The sequence below is a fragment of the Oncorhynchus kisutch genome, linkage group LG28 (assembly GCF_002021735.2).
Source record: "Oncorhynchus kisutch isolate 150728-3 linkage group LG28, Okis_V2, whole genome shotgun sequence".
Lineage (NCBI taxonomy): Eukaryota > Metazoa > Chordata > Actinopteri > Salmoniformes > Salmonidae > Oncorhynchus > Oncorhynchus kisutch.
In genome coordinates, this window is record NC_034201.2 from 32,296,209 (window position 1) to 32,320,849 (window position 24,641).

The 24,641-nt window shown below is 42.2% G+C and overlaps 3 protein-coding genes across 7 annotated transcripts in view; 2 read left to right on the top strand and 1 right to left on the bottom strand.

The window, feature by feature from the left end:
* Positions 1–4,055, top strand: part of LOC109873406 (remodeling and spacing factor 1) — a 16,094-nt gene extending 12,039 nt beyond the window's left edge. For all 3 annotated transcript variants that reach the window (XM_031808431.1, XM_031808432.1, XM_031808433.1), the window contains one exon: positions 2–4,055. In XM_031808431.1, the coding sequence (XP_031664291.1) occupies positions 2–519 (518 nt within the window). In that variant the 3' untranslated portion in view covers positions 520–4,055. The remainder of the gene's footprint in view (position 1) is intronic.
* On the top strand, positions 3,868–22,981 carry LOC109872608 (methylosome subunit pICln). 3 transcript variants are annotated; one of them, XM_020463903.2, is made up of 8 exons: positions 3,868–4,896; positions 5,007–5,135; positions 5,280–5,416; positions 8,604–8,720; positions 8,957–9,061; positions 9,591–9,770; positions 19,620–19,674; positions 22,032–22,981. In XM_020463903.2, coding segments are annotated over exons 2-8 (714 nt in total). In that variant the 5' UTR covers positions 3,868–4,896; positions 5,007–5,016; the 3' UTR covers positions 22,033–22,981. The 3 variants fall into 3 exon arrangements, with proteins under 3 accessions (XP_020319492.1, XP_020319491.1, XP_020319493.1); XM_020463904.2 differs by having other exon boundaries at positions 4,657–4,896; positions 5,002–5,135; positions 22,032–22,673; XM_020463902.2 differs by having other exon boundaries at positions 4,583–5,135; positions 22,032–22,673.
* The window catches only part of LOC109872607 (aquaporin-11), an 18,376-nt gene continuing 7,775 nt past the window's right edge, over positions 14,041–24,641 (bottom strand). Inside the window, exon 3 of the mRNA XM_020463901.2 lies at positions 14,041–14,518. Within this exon, the coding sequence (XP_020319490.1) occupies positions 14,487–14,518 (32 nt within the window). The 3' untranslated portion in view covers positions 14,041–14,486. The remainder of the gene's footprint in view (positions 14,519–24,641) is intronic.

The window sequence follows — 24,641 nt, forward strand, 5'->3', positions numbered from 1 at the left end:
GCGAGCTCCTCCAGAGGCTCCGATGACAGCGAGAGGGAGAGGACTAGGTTAAAGAGGAGGGCCGACTCATCCGAAAAAGAGTCCCAGCAGCACCGCAGACGACTTTCGCTGAAACGGCGGCGAGCCTCTGAGGAGGACGATGACGACCACGATTCCGATGAATCATCGGAGGGAGAACGTCCTGTCCGCAAGCGTGTGAACCGCATCGACTCGGACGACTCTGACAAGGAGGAGGAGAAGGAGACGAAAGAAACCAGGGAAGAGGAGGAAGGGGAAGTGCTGGGGAAGGGAGCCAGCCCGTTGGACTACAGCCTGGTGGAGCTGCATCCCCCCACCAACGGACAGTGTCCCATCAAGGCCCTAGAGGGCCTGGCTCACATTGGGCCCCAAAAACCTGGGGCCACAGCTGTCGCCATAGCGCCCAATGGACTGGAGTTGGCACCACAGGATGATGATGAGGATGACCTGCTGGGAGTCACAGACCTGGTGGACTTTGTCTGCAACAGTGATATGTTGTAAAAACCCAAGTTGTACGTTTGTTCTTTTCTGTAGTATTTTTTAAAAATGTTTGTCCTGTCCTTATTATAAAATTGTTTTATTCATCCTCCTTGTCCCCCCCATTAGTATGACCCCATCCATCCGTATGAACTGGACGTCTTACGGGGGAAAGTTCATTTTCTTCACACCTTTCGCAGTGTGATTGTACAGTCATTGAGAGCACTAACTCCGAAGGTTGTTAAGTGGCACGTTACTTTGCATTGTCTTATCCTCTGTACTCGGTCACCGATGGACATGTGGGTCAGACACTTGACCGTAAATGACACACAAATCAACCTACCTGTTTCTCCAGCCAACTTCCAGGGTTGTCTACTCAGGGGTCCATCCACTACCCCCACATACAAAGAGTCCATCTCCCAAATTCTTGGTTGTGTTCATTAGGCCCCAAACGGCAGAAAACCGACAGACCGAGAGGGACTACCTTGCCTTGTCCATTTAAGAAACGCTGATTTTCTGTTGTGTGACCTAATGAACATGACCCATGACTTCCTGTTCTGAGAGGCACCTCTCAGTATTCCTGCCTGGCAAAGACAACATTTTATTGTATGACATTAATTGTTTGTTGGTAGGATGTAGATGTGTATTGTTGTTCAACATTTTTATGAGAATAGATGTCAGGGGTCAAACTGCATTCCATTTACGACTTAAATTAACATCGTTTTGTGGATCAACTGCTGGAAACCAATCGTTGTTTTTTCCCCCTGCTCTTTACTCCATACTTTAAATATGAATGTCTTTCACTTTTTAGATATTTGAATTCCGCATTTTAATCCTCTTACATCGATCAAACTATTTATTATTTGTTTTGATGTGTTCAATTCTATTAGTCATTTGTTTGATAAGCTAAACCATTACACAGGTTTCCCACTTTCTTTTATAGACCATTTAAAACAAGCACTGGATGAAAAAGCATGAGCATAACAGTTTAAGTCAGAATTCCCATAGGAAAACATGATGCAGAACCATTGTCATCATCATGCTAGAAACAGCTTTTTTTAACTGACAGACTGGGAGACCAGACCCCCCAACCGATCCCATACTTTCTAGAAAATACAATCTCCAAAAGAGTGTTTCTCATGGATTTGGTTAATTGTTTTTACCCAAAGTATTGAAATGTTGTACTGCAGCCTATATCCTGTTTTTATTTTTATCAAACGTTCCCATCAAGTGGTATTTTTAACCGTTTTTAATTATTGTTAAACACTATTAAGGCAGCTAGCTCCTCAGTGCATCACGCCAAATTACAGGTGTCATTTAATCAACATTAAAATGTGTTAACTACCACCACATTGACAAGACTTTCCTTTACATGGAGGTTTGAGTGTATTTAATGTCACCAACTAGAGTAGACCAACCCTGATCTTCTCACCTCTGTGTGCATATGTTTCTAAAAACCCTAGTTTAGTTTTTGTGTACGTATAAATATAATTTGTGTGCTGCCAACACTATCAATGGATTAAATGCCCATGTTTTAGAATTTTTTATATGCTAATATTCAAAGGGATTTGTTATGTACAGAATTTTCTGCCAACTTTCTCTGTTCCTCTCAATAACCATGTCAGCATTTTAACCATTATTTTACATACGTTGTGTTTTTATAATGTATATCAAATCATCCACTTATTGTTTTCCTCCTTAGCAAACCAAGTGGCTGTTTCCTATGTACCTTCTTGTCGATACTGTATGTAGGTTCAAAACCTTGAAGTAAAGGTACTTACTGAGTATACACCTAACTACCTGTCGTTGTTCATCAACTTTTTTAAATTTTTTTTAAATATATTTTTTTAAATGTCCCCTGGTCTTTTTCGGAACCCTCTGCCACCACCAGTGTTGATTGTAGAGAACACTACCCTCGCTCTAGTCTTCCCTCTACATCTTACTGCATCAACTGGAGACTAAATAAACCTCTCCGATCTCAGAAAGCCTATCCTTTGTCTGTTCTCAAATATGAGCTCATTTTGGTTTTAGGGTTCCATTTTGAGGTCAGGTTAAATCACTGCCTTTCTGGGCCTATGTTCAAGCAGTTTCTCAGAGTAGGACTGCTGTCCATATTATTCATAATGATCTAAAATGCAACTGATCATATATCGGCACTCCTACTCTGAGACTGAATACAGGCTCTGGCCTTGAATCAAAAGAAGATTATGGATAAACGGCAGGCTGGATTCATCTTTGTTAGGGAATGAAATACCAGAATGCAACTTGTTTGGGGAAATGGTTCAGACCATAAATTGACCTCTAATGTTAGTGTGTATATCTAGTTTTTGCTGTAATGTATATTTAGAGGCATTTTCTTTTATCATGGAAATAAATATATTTGGCAATTATTTATGATTGCATCTGTTTATAATAGTTTTCCTTGTAGAGGGGTTGTGATATTGGCACCACTTTTTTGTAATGAATTCATTGGATATCTGGCATGTTTGTTGGATGTTATTTTGTTATGTGCAGATGCGTTGGCCACCTTAAGGATTTACAAGGTTCAATAGTCACAGACCTCTACACTCTTTTGCTCAGCAGTGTTCCTTGTGTCTTGCTACTGAACAAGAGAGCATGAACCAACCACTGGAGGCAAGGACGACACCTGGCAGGACTGATGAGTTGTGTTCAGTAAGCATAAAATGGTAGAAAACAGAGTGAAATGGGGAGGTGCTAACTGAACTTGTCCAATATGAAGCCCTTGTTTTAATTTTCAGTTGTGCCCCAATGAACATGACCCTGGACACAAAGGTGGCCATCGTCAGAATCATGGGAAAAGTTCAAGATAAATGCGCTCTAATTAAGAAATTAAGCCTGCTTGTAAATGTGTCTTTTGTAAAGAAGTGTTGGCATGTGTTCATCACCAATGGTAAACTTCTTATTAGTCTTGGTTAATCACACAATGTTTTTAATACTTCCGTGTGAAGGAAGATTTCCGAGGCTAATTAAAAATCATTTCTGAGCTGCCTGCAATGCACTCCACTAACATGATAATATTGACTTGAGTTACCGCACCATTAGTTGGACTGCCCCAAAGCGTCTACTGGCAGTTGCATTGTGGGAATCATATGCAAATGACTAGGGTTAGTTTACCATTGTTTTGGGATGAAAAAAATGTCTGATGTAATGTTTTCAAGAGATTACGTTTATCACCTGTATTTCATGAGTATGACATGGTGGACCTACTTCATTTTAAATGACAAATCTGTTGGAGCAAATGATCACATAAAGGTACACTAGTTGGGAGGGGCAGTCTGACACACAGGCAGTCCTCTGCCAGGGGGAAGTTGGTGCCAATGATTCAAAAGTGTTTGTTCCTTATTATTGTTTATTACAGGTAGAATTGGAAGACTGGGGAGACAACTATACTGTAGGTCTGGTATATCAACATTAGCTTGTAGATTGGTTTTCTATGTTTTGTCTGTTACTCTTCAATACCTTTTTGTTAACTTTACTCTATTTTCTTTCATATTAATACGATCTGTACATTTGTCATAATAAAAAGCTTTTTTAAACAAGGAATGGTAGGCCAACTTGTTGTCTGTCTCTTGAAAAGGGAGAGGACAGCATGATGGTGTGAAATATTGATACAATCAGCTTTCTGACTAATGCAGGCATGTCCACTTGAGAACCGTGCTTCTACACCTGCATTGCTTGCTATTTGGGGTTTTAGGCTGGGTTTCTGTACAGCACTTTGAGATATCAGCTGATGTAAGAAGGGTTTTATAATACATTTGATTTGAGAACATCTGGAGAAAGTGTTGAGGGGGCATGTTTCCTTAAAGATGCATTAATTTAAGTTTACTTGCTATTTCTCCAGAAATGTTAACTTGTGTGGTTGATGTATGGTTTATTTACACATCTTAACTCATGAAAACAATATTTTAGGTGGTTTTTTTGTTGCTAATCGGTGTGCCTCTTTCTGTCAAATTAGGTCATTTCTGGAAAATACTTGTCTATTTTAGTTGGATTTTTGGCTCAAGTGCACCCCTAGTTGTTATTAAATTTCTGTATGGTTTATTTGCGAGTTTGTTTTGCATGGTCGGGTGCCCCGGGTGGATTGGATAGGTCTTTTACGTACCAATGGAATGGTCTACACACACTCCGCATACCCGGAGCACTGGGCCTTTTCAAACGAACTAGCCCACTTTATAAACAACCAAATTACAGCGCTCATAGGATAAATCGGCTGCCCCGCCCAAATCTTAATTAGACTACGCTCCGCCAACTACAGAAACTGGTGTGGAAAGCAGTTCGTTTGGAGTTAAACAACCATCGGAAAGGGGCCTGAAAAGACTTTCAGAACACAGCAAGGCAATTAAAGGAGCGCAGTGTCATTCTCGTAACCGAATTGTCCAGGTAACCTCATAATTCTCCGGACATTATACATCTTTGTTTGTAAATCTGCAGATATGTGGAAACTATCCGATCAACATGTTTAATTCACTCCATGCGGGTTGGGAGGACAGGGAAGCCACGATGGTGAATCTGAAAAACGTATCTCCTCCAAGTGAAGGAATACGGTACAATCAAGGTGAAATCACCGCTGTTTGGAATGGCGAAGGGCTTGGACCAGGAACTCTGTACATTGCAGAAACGTGAGTGTTTCCAGATTATTCATCAATAAACTGCGCGATTTGATTGAAATCGACTAGTATGTGTTTGACAAAGGCCTTTCCTCATATTGGCTACCTAAAGTGCGTAAAATGTATTTTTAATTACATTGTCTAATCTCTCCCCAGATGTGTATCATGGTTCGATGGGTCTGGAATGGGGTTTAATTTGAAATACCCGTCAATCAGTCTCCATGCAATCTCACGCGATTTTACCGCGTACCCAGGAGAGCACCTGTACGTCATGGTCAACACCAATCTCAACGGTGAGGTTTCTCCAAAGATACTTGGTCTTTCTCTCAATTCCAGTGTATTCAGAATAGTCTCACTTTCCGAAGTGCAATGAGGCCATGCCAGTTTGAAGCGAGCGGCATGTTATGAGAAGTTGAGCCTGTACATAGACCTTATTATTGTATACAGTTATGCTCGAAAACGTTGCGGTTTTTCACAGTCGGGTGCATGCAAACACAGACTATTCCCTACATTTTGTACACACACGTAAGGGTCTTCATTTTTATTTCGTTTCAAAACGTTTTGCAGCAAACCCTTAAGTTACAATGCGTTTTACTTTTGGAGTTAAGACAAATTCAGGAAGGGTACTCAGTTTCTTTCTCTTTGGTTCCTAAAGTTAACATAACCAGTTTCCATTGCACACGATTTTGCAACAGCCGAAACGTTTTGCAACTTAATTTGACTAATGCTTTTTCATAAAAGCAACTCTCAAAACATCCCAAATGACATACAAAAGCATTTATTGTTCACCATAATAACATCTGAGTCACACTGGCATGCCTCCTGTCCTGCCTGGTCTCAGACTAGACGTAGCATAGTAAACGTGAACCCGGGATACCTACATAAGTTTGGTATGGTTACATGGATGGGTGGGCGTATAAAGCAAACGCCTAGCAACCCAAAGGTTGTGAATTCTAATCTTATCACGGAAAACTTGAGCATTTTAACCCTTTAACCTAACTCCTAACCTTAACAATAAAGCCTAGCAAATATTTGCCAGCTAGCTAGAATTTGTAACATATCAAACATTTAGGAAAATTTGTAAAATATTTTCTGTTTAGCAAATTCTTAACATATCATATGAAATGGGTGATGGACAACCACACATTTAATACATACCATACGAAATGTGTCACACTAAATGGAATCCCTTGGATTTCCATCAAGAATAATAGAAAATACTCTTGAGCCCAGGTTGTCCTGTCAGGAACAGCCACCATTCATCCCACACATACTCACCCGCTGCTGAATGGCCCGTTTTAACCCCCTAGAGAGGCTCATTGTCATATTGCGGATGGGCGAGCTGCCAGTCACGGTTGCTCGGACATCCGATGCTCTTGAGAGCTTATTTACATCTGAGTAGCTGCTGAGACTAAACAATAAGCAGTGTTTTTGCTTCATGACTCAGGTCATGCCAAGGTCATTAGACTTCATTTGCTCACTTATGCCAATTTGTTGTGCCAAATGTTGCATTGTCGAAGGAACCTGTAAGTAAGCATTCTATTGGACTGTGTATACCATGTGTATCCTGTACATACAACTAATAAAATGTGGCACTTTAAATTAAACGTCATTTTATTAATGCCAGTTAACTCTGATTGTAGTGCTCTTAGATTCATAATCCGCTTGGCCACCTTAACACTTGTTTGGTAGGGAAAATTTACTACTGAAAGAATAAGCTATAAGCAGTCACCCACGACTGTGCGGTCTACGCATGACTCCAGCACCACCAAGTTTACTGATGGTGGTAGGCCTGATCACTGGCGATGAGACCGCCTACAGGGAGGAGGTTAGTGACCTGACCGTATGGTGCCAGGACATCAAGCTCTCGATCAACATCAGTGAGACCAAGGAGCTGATCGTGGACTACAGGAAACGGGGGCAGCACGTCCACATCGACAGGGCTGCAGGGGAAGTTGGTTTAGAGCTTCAAGTCCCTCAGTGTCCAAATCACTAAGGACTCGCATGCGATGACCCCCCCCCCCCCCCCCCAAGTTTGAAGTTGAAAAGATTTGGCAAGGGCCCTAGAATCCTCAAACTACAACTGCACCATTGAGTGCAATCTTGACTGGCTGCATCACTGCTTGGTATGGCAACAGCACCATCCTCAATCGCATGGTGCTACAGAGGGTGGTGCAGACAGCCCAGTACATCACCGGGGCCAAGCTCCCTGCCATCCAGGACCTCTATCAGGCAGTGTGACAGGAAGGTCAGAAAAAACATTACACTCCAGCCACCCAAACCACAAACTTTTCTCTGCTTCCGCACAGCAAGCAGTATTGGTGCATCAAGTCTGACACAAACCGCTTCTATCCCCAAGCCATAAAACTGCTAAATAGCTAACAGTCAGTGTAGCCATTCTCTGAGTTGACCCTTGAATTTTATTTTTACACTCTCTATGCACACTTGTAGAACTCTACACACTCACTCAACACACAACAAGCACACACATTTATACTGACTACGCAAACACACTGCCATAAAATCTTAATTTACATCGCTGCTACTCTTTCAAATATCCTGATGTCTAGTCACCTTACCCATATACATACATTTGGTCATGTAGTGTATATGGACACCTGCTCTTTAAACATCTCGTTCCAAAATCATGGGCATTAATATGGAGTTGGTCCCCCCCCCCCCTCCCTTTTTGCTGCTATAACAGCCTCTCCTCTTCTGGGCAGGCTTTCCACTAGATGTTTGAACATTGCTGCAGGGACTTGCTTCCATTCAGCCACGAGCATTAGTGAGGTCGGGCACTGATGTTGGGCGATTAGGCCTGGCTCACAGTTGGTGTTCCAATTCATCCCAAAGGTTTTCGATGGGGTTGAGGTCAGGGCTTTGTGCAAGTCAAGTTCTTCCACACCGTTCTCGACAAACCATTTCTGTATGGACATCGCTTTGTGCACAGGGGCATTGTCATGCTGAAACAGGAAAGGACCTTCCACAAAGTCAGAAGCACAGAATTGTCTAGAATGTCATTGTATGCTGTAGTGTTAAGATTTCCCTTCAATGGAATTAAGGGACCTAGCCTGAACCATATAAAAACAGCCTCTCAACTAAACTTTAGTTGGCACTGTACGTTCTGCTGGCATCCGCTAAACCCAGATTCGTCCGTTGGACTGCCAGATGGTAAAGTGTAATTCATTACGCTAGAGAACACATTTCCACTGCTCTGTGTGTGGGAGAATACACTCACACGTAGCCCTAGTTGTATATGCAGGTGTGCCATAATGTGAGTGTCATGAGATTGCAACTGAGCTCTGTTCCACTTCTGACTCTATAGCTGCGTTTATACTGGCAGCCCAATTCTGATCTTTTTGCCAATTTTTAGTAGCAAAAGATCTGTCTGATTTGATTTGTCAAGAGACAAATTAAGTGATAAAAATCTGAACTGGGCTCCCTGTGTAAATGTAGACTAACAATTCTTCCCCCCCCCAGGTAACTGTGAGAAGTGTGCGGAGGAAGAGGATAATGAGAGTACTGATGATGACTCCGACGCTGATTCCATAAGTCCTGTTACAGAGATCCGTTTTGTGCCCAGTGATAAGGCTACCTGTAAGTGGGTACTGTGGAATACCATTCATGCATACTTCACCGTATAGTGAGCTATATCAGCACATATTTGGACTCGTAATAGATATTCTTCAGGCCTGAGCTAAATTTGAAAAATGAACGTTACTTAGATCGGACCAAACTGATGGTCCCTTTTACAGCTGTAAATCTATGGTTTGGGGAAAGGGTTGGTTTGGACAACTTTCCAAAATACTTTGAGTTGATTTTCCACCCTCCAGTGGAGCCCATGTTCTCAGCCATCTCTGAATGCCAGGCCCTGCACCCAGACCCTGAAGACTCCGACTCTGACTTTGAGGGAGATGAGTACGACGTTGAAGAAGCTGGTGAGTGAGCCTGACCATGTTCAGTATTCATTAGGGCACACAACAGAATGTTTTGCACCGGAAACAATTGAACCTTTCCCATTGGACAAGTCAAGGTAATCCCTCCCTGCTTTAGTCTTCTTGCTGTCTTGGTGACTAATGAACACAACCCATCTTTCTTGCTGACAAATTCAGTTATTTCTTGACTTCTAGACTTGATGTTTCATGCCCAAATGTCCTCAGTGCACCTACGACACCTTGACAACTGTTCTGCGATCATTATTCTATTCTCATTCCGGTTGTTGGACTGTCAGTGCTAAAAGAATAATTAAAGTTGGCTAACTTTCACCAAAGTATATATCTGCTGTATACCATGCCTGAACGCATAAAGTAACTGTACCCCCCCCCCCCCCCCCAAAATGTTTTTTTTCTTTAACAAAATAACTTTAATTTGAAAACCACAACTTTACAGTCCCACAATACTTTAATTGGGGCGCCCAATGTCAACTATGTGGGCATTTGACTAACCTTTCAGTCTCCCCACCCACAGAACAGGGTCAGATAGACCTGCCCACATTTTACAACTTTGAGGAGGGTCTGTCCCAGCTCACCCTGGAGGGCCAGGCCACCCTGGAAAAACTGGAAGGGATGCTGGCCGACTCTGCATCCCAGAAACACCACTGCATGGCCGCGGTAAGGCCCGAGGACACCCCAACGGGATGCTGCAATGGTATGAGCTTGAAATGCATTGGAATGGGGTCTGCATTGCTTTGTATACATACATACATGGGCTGTGTTCATTAGGGCATGCAATGGAAAAAGGAAATGAGTCCAAGTTGTCCCTCAACATTTCAGTCTTTCTGTTTTGTGCCTAATGAACACCCTTGATTTGGATAACAGTAGGTCCTAGGGGGTGGACATTTTGTGGTAGGACTGGAGCAACGCAAGATGCTCTGAAGATGCATGAAACCTCATCGACACACATCAGCATTAGATTATTGAAGGGAATCAATTTGCCGTCCTGAACCTCCTGCCAGCGTTTTAGTTAAACAGTACTAAGCACCCCATCAGTAGGCTAGCCTCGAATTCCAAACTGAATAACGCTACATTTCACTATTGTTTGAAGTAGCCCTTATGTTACTGAATGTATTCATTTCGTTATCAACAAATGCTGCAAAAAGTACAGATTTGAAAAAGCACAAAATTAACAGTAATATTTGGATTGTCTAGTCAGCTGGACAGCTATCCTCAACTTTTGATCTATTAATTTCCTAATAATCTCCAGACGTTTCACTTTCAATTTCTACCATGGTTATGCATATGCCTTTCATATTTCTACTGTAAGAAACATTTTAATTGTCCATGATTTTGGCCAATTCTCATGAGTGTGAAGGGTTAAGAAACGCAGCATAATTCAGCTGTTTTCAAGGCTTGTTCAGCAGTCCAGTAAAAAGAAAATAAGCTAAAGCACTAGCACACAAGTACAACTAATGTACAGTGCATTCGGAAAGTATTCAGACCCCTTGATCTTTCACATTTTGTTACAGCCTTATTTTAAATCTGATTCAGAGCAACAAAGCAACAAGTTTGACATTTAATCAAAAACATCACATTTACATAAGTATTCAGACCGTTTACTCAGTACTTTGTTGAAGTGCCTTTGGCAGAGATTACAGCCTCGAGTGTTCTTGGGTATGACTCTACAAGCTTGGCACACAAGCTCTGTCAAGTTGGATGGAGAGTGTCGCTGCACAGCTATTTTCAGGTCTCTCCCTCCAGAAATGCTAGATCGGGTTCAAGTCCGGGCTATGGCTGGGCCACTCAAGGACATTGAGACTTGTCCTGAAGCCACTCCTGCGTTGTTTTGGCTATGTGCTTAGGGTCGTTGTCCTGTTGAAGGTGAACCTTCGCCCCCGTCTGATGTCCTGAGTGCTCTAGAGCAAGTTTATCAAGGATCTCTCTGTACTTTGCGCCATTCATCTTTCCCTTGATCCTGACTAGTCTCCCAGTCCCTGCCCCTGAAAAACATCCCCACTGCATGATGCTGCCACCACCTTGCTTCACCATAGGGATGGTGCCAGGTTTCCTCCAGATGTGGCGCTTGGCATTCAAGCCAAAGAGTTCAATCTTTGTTTCATCAGACCAGAGAACATTGTTTATCATGATCTGAGAGTCCTTTAGTAGGTGCCTTTTGGCAAACTCCAAGAGGGCTGTCATGTGCCTTTAACTGAAGAGTGGCTTCTGTCTGGCCACTACCATAAAGGCCTGATTAGTGGAATGCTGCAGAGATGGTTGTCCTAGAAGGTTCTTCCATCTCCACAGAGGAACTCTGGAGCTCTGTTAGTGACCATCAGATTCTTGGTCACCTCCCTGACCAAGGGCCTTCTCCCCCGATTGCTCAGTTTGTCCAGGAGACCAGCTCTAGGAAGAGTCTTGGTGGTTTCAAACTTCTTCCATTTAAGAATGATTGATGCCACTGTGTTCTTGAGGACCTTCAATTCTGCAGCAATTTCTTTTTTTGGTATCCTTCCCCAGATCAGTGGGTTGACACAATCCTGTCACGGAGCTCTAGGGATAACTCCTTCAAACTCATGGCTTGCTCTGACATGCACTGTGTCGTGGTAATTTCCTGTATTACTAAATGAGGAGAGTTTACAAAACCACACACAAGTCAGTTATATTTTAATCTTCATTAATTGAGCTTCACCATAGCCCTTTGACTCTCAGATAAATTCAGTGTCTATAAATTAATTCTGAGAGTCTTTACAAAATTATTCTAGTATCTTTTATAGCCAAGATACACCCCTCAACTCACATGACGAAGCACAGATCTCAAACTTCACAAAGGGCCCTTTACTTGAGAGAGGAGTATCCCATAGCCAGATAGCATTAGCTATAAATTATCATTCAGTTTGGTCTCTAAAACGAGATTCTAATCTCGTTCCTGGTACTTCATAGTACCAAAACATTACCTCACTATCTGGAATGCTCTTTAGGCTTTATTGGCAAAAGACATCGTACATCTCCTGTCAGTGCTATCTCATAGAGGCCCATCCTCAGTGGAACACTGAACACAATCGTCGACAGATTCTATTCTGTCGACTAAAACAACCATTCTAATGCAATACAAAGATTATATAATCTTTCAAGCACTATAACATAATCTCGCAATTTTCCACAACTGTCAACTGGGACCTAATGTAGACAGGTGTGCCTTTTTCAAATCATGTCCAATCAATTGAATTTACCACAGGTGGACTCCAAGTTGTAGAAACATCTCAAGAATGATCAATGGAAACAGGATGCACCTGAGCTCAATTTGAATTCTTATAGCAAAGGTTCTGAATACTTATGGAAATGTTTTACTTCTAAACCTGTTTTCGCTTTGGCATTATGGGATATTGTATGTACAGTTGAAGTCGGAAGTTTACATACACCTTAGCCAAATGCATTTAAACTCAGTCCTGACATTTAATTCTAGTAAAAATTCCCTGTCTTAAGTCAGTTAGGAATACCACTTATTTTAAGAATGTGAAATGTCAGAATAATAGCAGGGAATTATTTTAGCTTTTATTATAGCTTTTATTTCTTTCATCACATTCTCAGTGGGTTTACATACTCAATTAGTATTTGGTAGCATTGCCTTTAAATTGTTTAACTTGGGTCAAACATTTCAGGTAGCCTTCCACAAGCTTCCCACAATAAGTTGGGTGAATTTTGGCCCATTCCTCCTGACAGAGCTGGTGTAACGGAGTCAGATTTGTAGGCATCATCGCTCGCACACGCTTTTTCAGTTCTGCCCACAAATTTTCAAAAGGATTGAGGTCAAGACTTTAATGGCCGCTCCAATACCTTGACTTTTATCCTTAAGACATTTTGCCACAACTTTGGAAGTATGCTTGGGGTTATTGTCCATTTGGAAGACCCAATTGCGACCAAGTTTAACTTCCCGACTGATGTGAAGCTGAACTGAAGCTCATTGTCACGAAGAACAGTAGCTTTGACCACTTCATAATTAAAACTGTCCTCCAGAGGTAGCGCTGACACAACTTCTTGGGCTTTACCAGTTAATTTACACTGAAGTAATAGGCACCATACCTCTTCAGGCCATTTCAATGCTACGGCTATACGTTCAAAAACACAAAAATAGGAGTCAACCTCTGCTTTGGTACCTTTGTTCAATGTGCCTACTAATGTCAAGTGTTGGAAGCTCCAGCTGTTGAGGACGACTCGCTAACAGTCACAGCAGGAACGAAGGCTAGCCTTGCTGTCTCTGCCTCCAGTTCCATCTGGCGCTTTTTTAACTCCATCTGCCGCTGTTCTCGTTCTTTCTGCCTCAATTTTACACATCTCCAACTGGAGGTGGAAGAGAGCCCAAATTAGGCGGGAGACTCTCCAGTTGGAACTGCATAGACTCTCCTGGCATCACCGGTTGACTGTGGGGAGAGTGGATCAAAACGGGGCAATGTGGCTGGAGCTTTAGCCTCGCCCTCATTCTCAGACACCAACGGGTTTAGAGGAGCAGCAACATCCCCTACAGGGGTAGTAGGCTCAGGCAGCGGTAACACAAGCACCTGCTCTTCCAACAAAACATTCAACACTAGTTGATTAACCTCCGTTTTAACTAAACTCTGCGGAATCGATAACGAATGGTCAGCCAAGGTTATTAAATCAACTATGACATTAATCAAAAACCTCCCACGAAGGGTTATCCAAAAAGGATTTCAAATCAAATGTAGCCATCTTTAAATACTACACACGAGCCAACAAATAGCAAACACTAATGCTACATCAGCTATGACGTTCAACACTGAACTATACCACTATCACAATCTGCACAAGCGGCAGGGGTGTCAGTAAAGACATATCCCGGACGAGCCCCCACTTATGTTACGTATCCCTTTTGGCCCGACAGTCTAGGGGGGATGGTAACGAGACCCGTAACATGACTCATGCAAATTATAGTGAGGGTGAGAATGAAATAACCACAGACAACTAAATTACCGTCAAACACTCATGGTTTATTTGAAAACACACTGTAATGGGGGGAGCAGGAAAAGGGGCTGAGCTGGACAAAATAAATTGGTATCCAAAAACACCCCAAAGCTAGACTAGCCTACTTCACCAACAGCTAACTAACTAACTAACCAAAAATAGTGGGTGGTCCGCCCAGTTCTAACTAGTGTTTTTATACAAAGTATTCCTACGGATAATGTATGCCCATGGGCGACTTATCTTGGTACCCCCTTTTCCCACCGTAAAACAAACACCATAACAAAACCAATACTCACAGGTGGGGACAAAGTGACATGTAGTTGCAAAAACCAAACGAGATCTACAGACAGATGACATTGACAGAGAGATTGAGCTCTAGAGCAAACAACACAGGGGTTTTTAAACCAAGGGAATGTGATAGGGTAATGGAAACAGGAGGTGTGTCTTCTGATTAGCAACTGATTGGGGAATGATGAATGCCACCTGTGAGGAGGGGAGAATGAGAGAAAATAAATACACACATAATACCTGTATCCCTAACACTTGATTGCACTTGGTTGCTTCAATATATCCATATAATTTCCCATCCTCACGATGCCATCTATTTTGTGAAGTGCACCACACCATCCTGCAGCAAAGCAGCCCCACAACATGATGCTGCCACCCCCGTGCTTCACGGTGGGATGGTGTCTTTGGCTTGAAAGCCCCCCCCCTTTTTAACAATGGTCATTATTTTTTGTTTCATCAGACTAGAGGACTTTTCTCCAAAAAGTACGATCTTTGTCCCCATGTGCAGTTGCAAACGGTAGTCTGGCTTTTTTATGGCGGTTTTGGAGCAGTGGCTTCTTCCTTGCTGAGCCGGCCATTCAGGTTATGTCGATACAGGACTTGTTTTACTGTGGATATAGATACGTTTGTACCTGTTTCCTCCAGCATCTTCACAAGGTCCTTTGCTGTTGTTCTGGGATTGATTTGCACTTTTCGCACCAAAGTACGTTCATCTCTAGGAGACAGAACGCGTCTCCTTCCTGAGGGGTATGACGGCTGCGTGGTCCCATGGTGTTTATTTGCATACTATTGTTTGTACAGATGAACGTGGTACCTTCAGGCATTTAGAAATTGCTCCCAAGGATGAACCACTTGTGGAGGTCTAATTTATTTTCTGAGGTCTTGGCTGATTTTCTTTGGATTTTCCTATGATGTCAAACAAAGAAGCACTGAGTTTGAAGGTAGGCCTTGAAATAGATCCACAGGTACACCTCCAATTGACTCAAACGATGTCAATTAACCTATCAGAATCTTCTAAAGCCATGACATAATTTTCTGGGATATTCGAAGCTGTTTAAAGGGACAGTCTACTTAGTGTTTAAACATCTGACCTGCTGGAATTGTGGTACAGTGTACATGACAAGTCATTTTTCCAACAGTTGTTTACAGAGATTATTTCAAAGTACATGTCCTAACCGATTTGCCAAAACGATGGTTTGTTAACAAGAAATTTGTGGAGTGGTTGAAACACTTAGGTTGAAGTCAACTAGTTTGAACTTATGACTGCAACTGTAGAATGAAGATTTAAAAAAATCTGTTTTAAGGCTGTAACAAAACGTGGAAAAAGTCTAGGGGTCTGAATACTGTGACTGTATGATGTTAGAAGGAAATGCATAGTCTTGTTTTCATTTGAACTCTCACTGGATTATTACCGCCCCAAATTTAGGTCAAGGGACTGTCGTGTCTTTGGCTATGCCGGATTAAGTGATATGACATGCTATTCTATAAAATCCTTTCTCTGTAAATAATATTACCTGATTTTAGCTAATCATGTAAAAGTTATTAACTAGAAAGACGGGGCACCACGAAAGAGTGTTTATAGAGCTGTTATCTTCCGAATAAACTCTTAAAGACCTAGTAATATTTTACATCAATAGCAGTCAATATTAATCATCACCTTATTTCAGTCTCATCTGAAAGTTGTAAATTCTTGGTTATCTTCACGAACCCTGGCTAACAAGTTGAATCAGCAATATAAAATTGGGATTAATTATGTATTTACTAAATACCTAACTAATCACACAGAATTACATATACACAGAATGCAAATGATGTCATACGGAAAACGTCCCTGGTGGACGGAGCCGACAATATCTGGTTACACAAAGGAAAGGGGCTTGGGTTTGAGTGAAAGAGCAGGAAGACTGAGGAACAAAGGGAGAAGCCATGCTATTGTAAATACAGTATCTTATATATTCTAAATTACCACCCATTTGGAAAATGAAAATGCAATAAATATTTACTCTGAGGTGCGCTTCGGTAGGTTGGTCGTAGATGCTGGCGGTGTTGGCTAACAGATCTTCCTGTCCTCGGAAGAATGTCTCTGGTGGTAAATTGGCTATGTTGAAGTATCGTCGTTGTGTTAGACTAGATACGTCGTCCGTCCTTTACTAGCCCACGTTTACAGCTGCTGTAACGGCCAGGATGTCTCACTTTAGTGAATAAGAGTTCAAAGTTCATACCATTCACAACCAAAGCTCACGCTGAGGTTGGCTTAGTTCTGTAGTTGACATGTTAGTCCTTTTTAATGTATGGACCGTGATCCTATCGTCCTTGGAACAAAGTTATTCGCCCTTTTAACGCAGAGGCTGCAGACCTCGCGTACTTGGAACAGGAGGTTACATTTTCATCAAGGGCTTATATAGTGGAGGGAGAGGAGCGTTTCATAGTTTATAACCAATGTCTATTCACAGGGGTAGGCCACTGATTGAGCAGAGCTCTAAGCTTATGAAAACCCAATTCTCTCATTTGGAAGCTAAAATTACATTTCTTCTTTTCACAAATAGTTTCATATTTAAACATTTAAATTTCACAACACTTCCATGTGAATCTGATAACTAGAATTTGTAGACTTTCCCAGAGTTTGTTGTCATGTCTCAGATGACAACCGAATGAATATGATATCAGTTTTTCAACTGGTTGGATTACTGAAACATGGTTCCTTTCCCCCCACTTGTTTGATGTTCCTCATGCTCTGTTTCACAAAGGCTATTCAAGAGTCCTTCAGTAGAGTCAAGAGAGAGAGAGAGGGCAGGGAGAAAGGTATTTATGGGGGGGGGTCATAAACCTTACCCACAGGCTAACGTCATGACAGGACATGTATAAAGTGTTTTCATTTTTTGTGGGGTAATACGGTCAGCATTTGAGGTATTCTAGGTCGGGGGAACAAAAGGACCGGAGTTCCTGTATGTTATCACAATCGCACCACGAGTAGTTAATGATGAAACATACACCCCTGCCTTCTTCCCAGAGAGAGATGTATTCCTGTCTTTGCGATGTACTGAACACAGCTGGCTGTATGGACGGTATATCCCGATAGAGCCATGTTTCCGTGAAACTGAGTATGTTACAATCCCTGATGTGTCTCTGGAAGGAGGTGCTCGTCTACTTTATTATCCAGAGGCTGAACATTAGTGAGTAATATACTTGGAAGCAGTGGATGGTGTGCATGCCTCGTGAGTCAGACCAGAAGTCCACTCCGAATACTTCTCCGCCGGCGGTGTTTTGGAGCAGCCTCTGGAATAAGTTAAATTGCCTTGGGGGGTACGAACAAATGATCCGCTCTGATATCCAAGTAATTTATTGCTGTATGTAATAACACAATTCTGGGCTAATAATGTAAGAAATAACCCAAACTAAATAATGCAAAGTTGCTTAGGAGCAGAGCTGCCGGCGCCATCTTACATTACATGCCAGCATAGTCCATTCCGTTTCAGGCGGGGTGTAGTGTCATGGTTATGCTACAGCGAATGTCCTATATAGGTTTATGAGTTGTGACTGAGGTGTTTGAAACATGATGGCGGAGCGCACTTGTGCTGCATGGATTCCATCAATTCTATAGGTCAGTGCTGCTGGTTCCACAAAGCTTAGCTTTGCTACTCTGCTGCCTGTCTTCTGAATCAGAGTGCAGTTGACACCCGACACTAACCTTTTTGGTCTGTGACCTTAGGGTAGCTAGTGTATCCTCAGCCTATTCTTGATTATATTCCACTTATTTGAACTATTCCAGTTCTAGCATGGCTGATCTGATACCATGAACTGGTCAACTAATCATCAAGCCTTTGATTAATTAGCCTTTCTTCAAATGAACTGCATAACTGAATGAACAGTGACAAAGTGAAATAGGAATATTTATTAAAATAGTTTTGGTCATAGCCTCGTCTCAGGAATTATCCTGGGGGGGGGTGGATGGTTGTCAAACTGTTACTGAAAAACAGCAAGTGAGAGGAGATCAAAGGGTAAGTTGACGTAAACGTATCCCACGACTTGGTTTAGGGCGTGGAAGGTGATAATTGCAAGCTTGAGCCCATAGGTTAAACAGCAAGAGTGAGGAATGTGCATTTTTGTGCCGTGCTCATAGGCTATAAGGTAAATAGGTGTACGACATTCTGCACTTGGCAAATTGAAAGGAGTAGATATGATAGTTTGTAAACACTGATTCCCACTATGACCATAGAGGAAGTAATGTGAATGTATTTGCTTACTGATGACATTAAAGAAGGAAGCCATTCAGACTGCCTTACTTTTGTTGAACTTGCGTTATCAACTACATTTGTTGACCAGTTTTCATGCTGGAATAAGATCAAGTAAGTGCAACTGGTTTGGGGTACTGGTACTCAAGTTTTAATAAACACTGAATTAGGGTATAACGGAAGTTTCCTCTGGGGAAAAATACAGTAATTACATCCTATTTACTATGGGTTATTTTCAAATTGTTCCAGGGATATTTCATTGTTCCTATTCCTATTACATTTTAGCCAGGGCTCTTATCCAGAGCAACTTAAAGTAGTGAGTGCATACATTTTACTATTGTTCGTACTGGTCCCCCATGGGAATCGAACCCACAACCCTGGCGTTGCAAGTACCATGCTCTACCAACTGAGCCACACTATTCCCTCTATACCTGCAGTACCTCATACACTGTCTTTACATGGCAGACTGACTAGGTGAATCTAGGTGAAAGCTATGATCCCTTATTGATGTTACTGGATTGTGTATGTTGAGGGTAAATTGGCAAGACAAAAGATGAAGTGCCTTTGAACGGGGTATGGTAGTAGTTGCCAGGTGCACCGGTTTGTTAAGAACTGCAACACTGATGGGTTTTTCACTCTCCAGTTTCCTTTGTGTATCAAGTATGGTCCATAACGCAAAGGACATCCAGCCAATTTGACACAACTGTACGAAGCATTGGAGTCAACATGGGCCAGCATCCATGTGGAATACTTTCGACACATTGTAAAGTAAATGCCCCAACAAACTGAGGCCGTGTTGAGGGCAAAAGGGGGGTTTGCGCAACTCAATTTTAGGAAGGTGTTCCTAATGTTGAGTATACTCTGTGCAAGTGTCATTTGCAGTAGGGAAAGATTTTTGAATGGAGCGAAACGGGGAGGTACGGCCTTATCCAATGAACACATTTTCCCTTTCCATTGCAAAACATTTTGCTACAGTTTGCACTTCTGAACATGACCCAGGTGTCCAGAAGGGCAAGTTGTTTCATGAAATACTTCTGACTTCTACCCTTCCTCTCCACCTCCAGAGTCTGGTGCAGTAGGGGTCTCGGGACAGTTTGAAGACGCCAACGTTGATCATTGGTAAGACTTTCACCCTCCTTGGAATAGGTTATAGTGATTAGATTTTTATTGGATAATTAAAAGTACAGTACCAGTCAAGTTTGGACACCTACTCATTCCAGGGGATTTCTTTAATTTTTTTACTAATTTCTACATTGTAGAATAAGTGAAGACAAACTATTAACACACATGGAATAATGTAGTAACCAAAGAAAAGTGAAATCAAAATATATTTTAGATTCTTCAAAGTAGCCACCCTTTGCCTTGATGTCAGCTTTGCACACTCTTGGCATTCTCTCAACCAACTTCACCTGCAATTATTTTCAAACAGTCTTGAAGGAGTTCCCACATATAATGAGCACTTGTTAGCAGCTTTTCCTTCACACAGCGGTCCAACTGATCCCAAACAATCTCAGTGGGTTGAGGTTGGGTGATTGTGAACTCTAGATCATCTGATGCAGCACTCCATCACCCTTGAATGAGTAAGTGTCTGTCTGAACTTTTGACCGGTACTGTACATAGAAGACTTCTCCAGCTGGTTGACTCAGTCTCTATGGGGGTGCCACAGGGTTCAATTCTCGGGCCGACTCTTTTCTCTGTGTATATCAATGATGTTGCTCTTGCTGCGGGCGATTCCCTGATCCACCTCTACGCAGACGACACCATTCTATATACTTTCGGCCCGTCTTTGGACACTGTGCTATCTAACCTCCAAACAAGCTTCAATGCCATACAACACTCCTTCCGTGGCCTCCAACTGCTCTTAAACACTAGTAAAACAAAATGCATGCTTTTCAACCGGTCGCTGCCTGCACCCGCATGCCCGACTAGCATCACCACCCTGGATGGTTCCGACCTAGAATATGTGGACGTCTATAAGTACCTAGGTGTCTGGCTAGACTGCAAACTCTCCTTCGAGACTCATATCAAACATCTCCAATCGAAAATCAAATCGAGTCGGCTTTCTATTACGCAACAAAGCCTCCTTCACTCACGCCGCCAAGTTTACCCTAGTAAAACTGACTATCTTACCGATCCTCGACTTCGGCGATGTCATCTACAAAATGGCTTCCAACACTCTACTCAGCAAACTGGATGCAGTGCCATCCGTTTTGTCACTAAAGCACCTTATACCACCCACCACTGCGACTTGTATGCTCTAGTCGGCTGGCCCTCGCTACATATTTGTCGCCAGACCCACTGGCTCCAGGTCATCTACAAGTCCATGCTAGGTAAAGCTCCGCCTTATCTCAGCTCACTGGTCACGATGGCAACACCCATCCGTAGCACGCGCTCCAGCAGGTGTATCTCACTGATCATCCCTAAAGCCAACACCTCATTTGGCCACCTTTCGTTCCAGTACTCTGCTGCCTGTGACTGGAACGAATTGCAAAAATCGCTGAAGTTGGAGACTTATCTCCCTCACCAACTTCAAACATCAGCTATCTGAGCAGCTAACCGATCGCTGCAGCTGTACATAGTCTATTGGTAAATAGCCCACCCTTTTTCACCTACCTCATCCCCATACTGTTTTTATTTATTTACTTTTCTGCTCTTTTGCACACCAATATCTCTACCTGTACATGACCATCTGATCATTCATCACTCCAGTGTTAATCTGCAAAATTGTAATTATTTGCCTACCTCCTCATGCCTTTTGCACACATTGTATATAGACTCCCCCTTTGTTTTCTACTGTGTTATTGACTTGTTAATTGTTTACTCCATGTGTAACTCTTTTGTCTGCTCACACTGCTATGCTTTATCTTGGCCAGGTCGCAGTTGCAAATGAGAACTTGTTCTCAACTAGCCTACCTGGTTAAATAAAGGTAAAATAAATAAATAAAATAATTCAGTGTTTCCATCCCTAGCACACCTGATTCAACTAGTCAAAGCTCTTTTATTAGCTGTGTCAGGTGTGCTAGTATTGGAATAGACTAAGTTAGGGAAACACTGCTATTATGCCTCAATTATTTGGGCTCATGATTGGCTCTATACTCCCGTGCTGTTGTAAATGATTTAGTGTGATTATGAACGGCTGTTCCCGTGCGTCGCGCTAACGATCCCTGTACTGTAATCAAGCTGGGTAGTTCTAATATGCTCATTGGCAGAGACTGCCTAGTTTAGCCTGCAACTGATAAATTCCACCTTCCATTCACCCGTGGCACAAGTTCCCCCTAGACTTTACAGTGTGATTTAATCATTGATACACACGCTCCAGTCCCTTACCCAAAGGCCACCTATAGCATGTTTTTAAGCAGTCATTTTCTTTAGCTTTGTTTGGACTAATAATGAGTCATGATGGCCATGATGTCACCATTGTCAGCTCCAGTTCCTGGCCACTAATCAGCCATGTGAAATGTGATCTTGTGTTGCAGATGGAACAGAAAGGCCCTTGTTAGCACCCTCCTGACCGAAAGCTTTTTGAAAACGGGGGCATTCGGGTGGAATCGAAGTGTGGGGGGTCCTAAAGGTCTGATTGCGTAACACAGATGCAGGCAGTGCCAAGGCACTGGGTCTCTGAATGAGTACAGATAAATAATTTTAAGTCTCACAAGGCTAATCTCTACTGGCAGGTCACGATAGGCCTCGAAGTCTGAAGGACTAAAGCAAATAACAACTGTCACTTTTTTTTTTGTGAAGCGTTTCCATTTTTGTTACTGAAAGAAAAGACCAGCCAGCAGATTTATTTTGAGCTTTTGTATGTTCAAATAATAAAACTTTGTTTTGTATAAAGCAAGGTGTGTGAGAGCGAGAGTGGATGAATTGGTAGTCGAAAATAATCTGTCATCCGAAATGAGCACAGACTTTCAAACAGCAACTTGTAAATCTTATCAACCTGCGTGTAACAAGTGATCAATTGCAGGATAAGGATTTGAGATGTAATGCTGGTGGGATGTTCAGTTGGCTGCCACAGACCAGCTCTAGAGCCTTAACATTTGTTTGCTGAAAATACTTTGTTTGCAAACTGGCACCCTGGTTCAGTGGCATGGTGTGGATTTCTGTAGGACTGCTTCTCTTCCGGATGGGTTGGTGCCACCCCCCCCCCCCCCCCCCACAAAGAGGCAGCTTTGTGTGGGGGGGGGGGGGGACTGACTACTGACACGCAGAGAAAGAATGGATTCCGAGGGAGAGGATTTATGCTAAAATAGTGGCCGCTCGGCACCCAAACACCATCCCAGCCCTCTTTGCTCTTTTGATTTGTTCCTTCTCCATCAGAAGAGAAATAGACTTCTCTAGACTTTCTGCACAGTGTGCATTTTAATCAGAGGGAAGGCATTGTTGAATTAAAAAATTTAGAATTACTTAATGAAAAATTGCATTAGGCTACTGGATCCCAATGTGTGTTTTTTTTTTATCCTGCTTTGGAATGTACTGCTAACAGATATCGGTTTCCACTAGTTCTAAAAAATGCAGGATAATGTGGAGGCTGCTGAACAACCAGCTAACAATTTAAACTGTTTTAAATTCACACTTCAAAAGTGAGTTCACTTAAAATACTTTTGCCGTCTTCAGGATCAGATTCTGAGCTAACAAGGTCTACAGTAAAGGAAGTTGTGCGGTGTTGACTGTTTATTTAGTTTGTAATGATCAATTATGGAGATTGAATCTCTAAAGCCAACTGTACTGGACGGACACTCCACCCAGTTTACCGCCTTCCCCAGAGATTAAAATACAAATTTATACGATAACATGGTTATACAAACAGTTTTCTAGTGGTGAAAATGCCCAATATAATTTTAAGCAATTTCCTTTAGCATTACTGCTTATGGCTGTTGGGACTTTGGGATACAGTGCCTTGCGAAAGTATTCGGCCCCCTTGAACTTTGCGACCTTTTGCCACATTTCAAGCTTCAAACATAAAGATATAAAACTGTATTTTTTTGTGAAGAATCAACAACAAGTGGGACACAATCATGAAGTGTAACGACATTTATTGGATATTTCAAACTTTTTTAACAAATCAAAAACTGCAAAATTGGGTGTGCAAAATTATTCAGCCCCTTTACTTTCAGTGCAGCAAACTCTCTCCAGAAATTCAGTGAGGATCTCTGAATGATCCAATGTTGACCTAAATGACTAATGATGATAAATACAATCCACCTGTGTGTAATCAAGTCTCCGTATAAATGCACCTGCACTGTGATAGTCTCAGAGGTCCGTTAAAAGCGCAGAGAGCATCATGAAGATCAAGGAACACACCAGGCAGGTCCGAGATACTGTTGTGAAGAAGTTTTAAAGCCGGATTTGGATACAAAAATATTTCCCAAGCTTTAAACATCCCAAGGAGCACTGTGCAAGCGATAATATTGAAATGGAAGGAGTATCAGACCACTGCAAATCTACCAAGACCTGGCCGTCCCTCTAAACTTTCAGCTCATACAAGGAGAAGACTGATCAGAGATGCAGCCAAGAGGCCCATGATCACTCTGGATGAACTGCAGAGATCTACAGCTGAGGTGGGAGACTCTGTCCATAGGACAACAATCAGTCGTATATTGCACAAATCTGGCCTTTATGGAAGAGTGGCAAGAAGAAAGCCATTTCTTAAAGATATCCATAAAAAGTGTCGTTTAAAGTTTGCCACAAGCCACCTGGGAGACACACCAAACATGTGGAAGAAGGTGCTCTGGTCAGATGAAACCAAAATTGAACTTTTTGGCAACAATGCAAAACGTTATGTTTGGCGTAAAAGCAACACAGCTCATCACCCTGAACACACCATCCCCACTGTCAAACATGGTGGTGGCAGCATCATGGTTTGGGCCTGCTTTTCTTCAGCAGGGACAGGGAAGATGGTTAAATTTGATGGGAAGATGGATGGAGCCAAATACAGGACCATTCTGGAAGAAAACCTGATGGAGTCTGCAAAAGACCTGAGACTGGGACGGAGATTTGTCTTCCAACAAGACAATGATCCAACAAGACAAGACAATGATCCAAAACATAAAGCAAAATCTACAATGGAATGGTTCAAAAATAGACAT

Bases quoted from the DNA above. Each gene is read 5' to 3' on its own strand.
- LOC109872608 (XM_020463902.2), top strand. From the start codon at position 4,972: ATGTTTAATTCACTCCATGCGGGTTGGGAGGACAGGGAAGCCACGATG. The intron at 5,417-8,603 runs GTGAGGTTTCTC...TCCCCCCCCCAG, and splicing joins GGTCAACACCAATCTCAACG to GTAACTGTGAGAAGTGTGCG. The intron at 9,062-9,590 runs GTGAGTGAGCCT...CCCCACCCACAG, and splicing joins GTACGACGTTGAAGAAGCTG to AACAGGGTCAGATAGACCTG.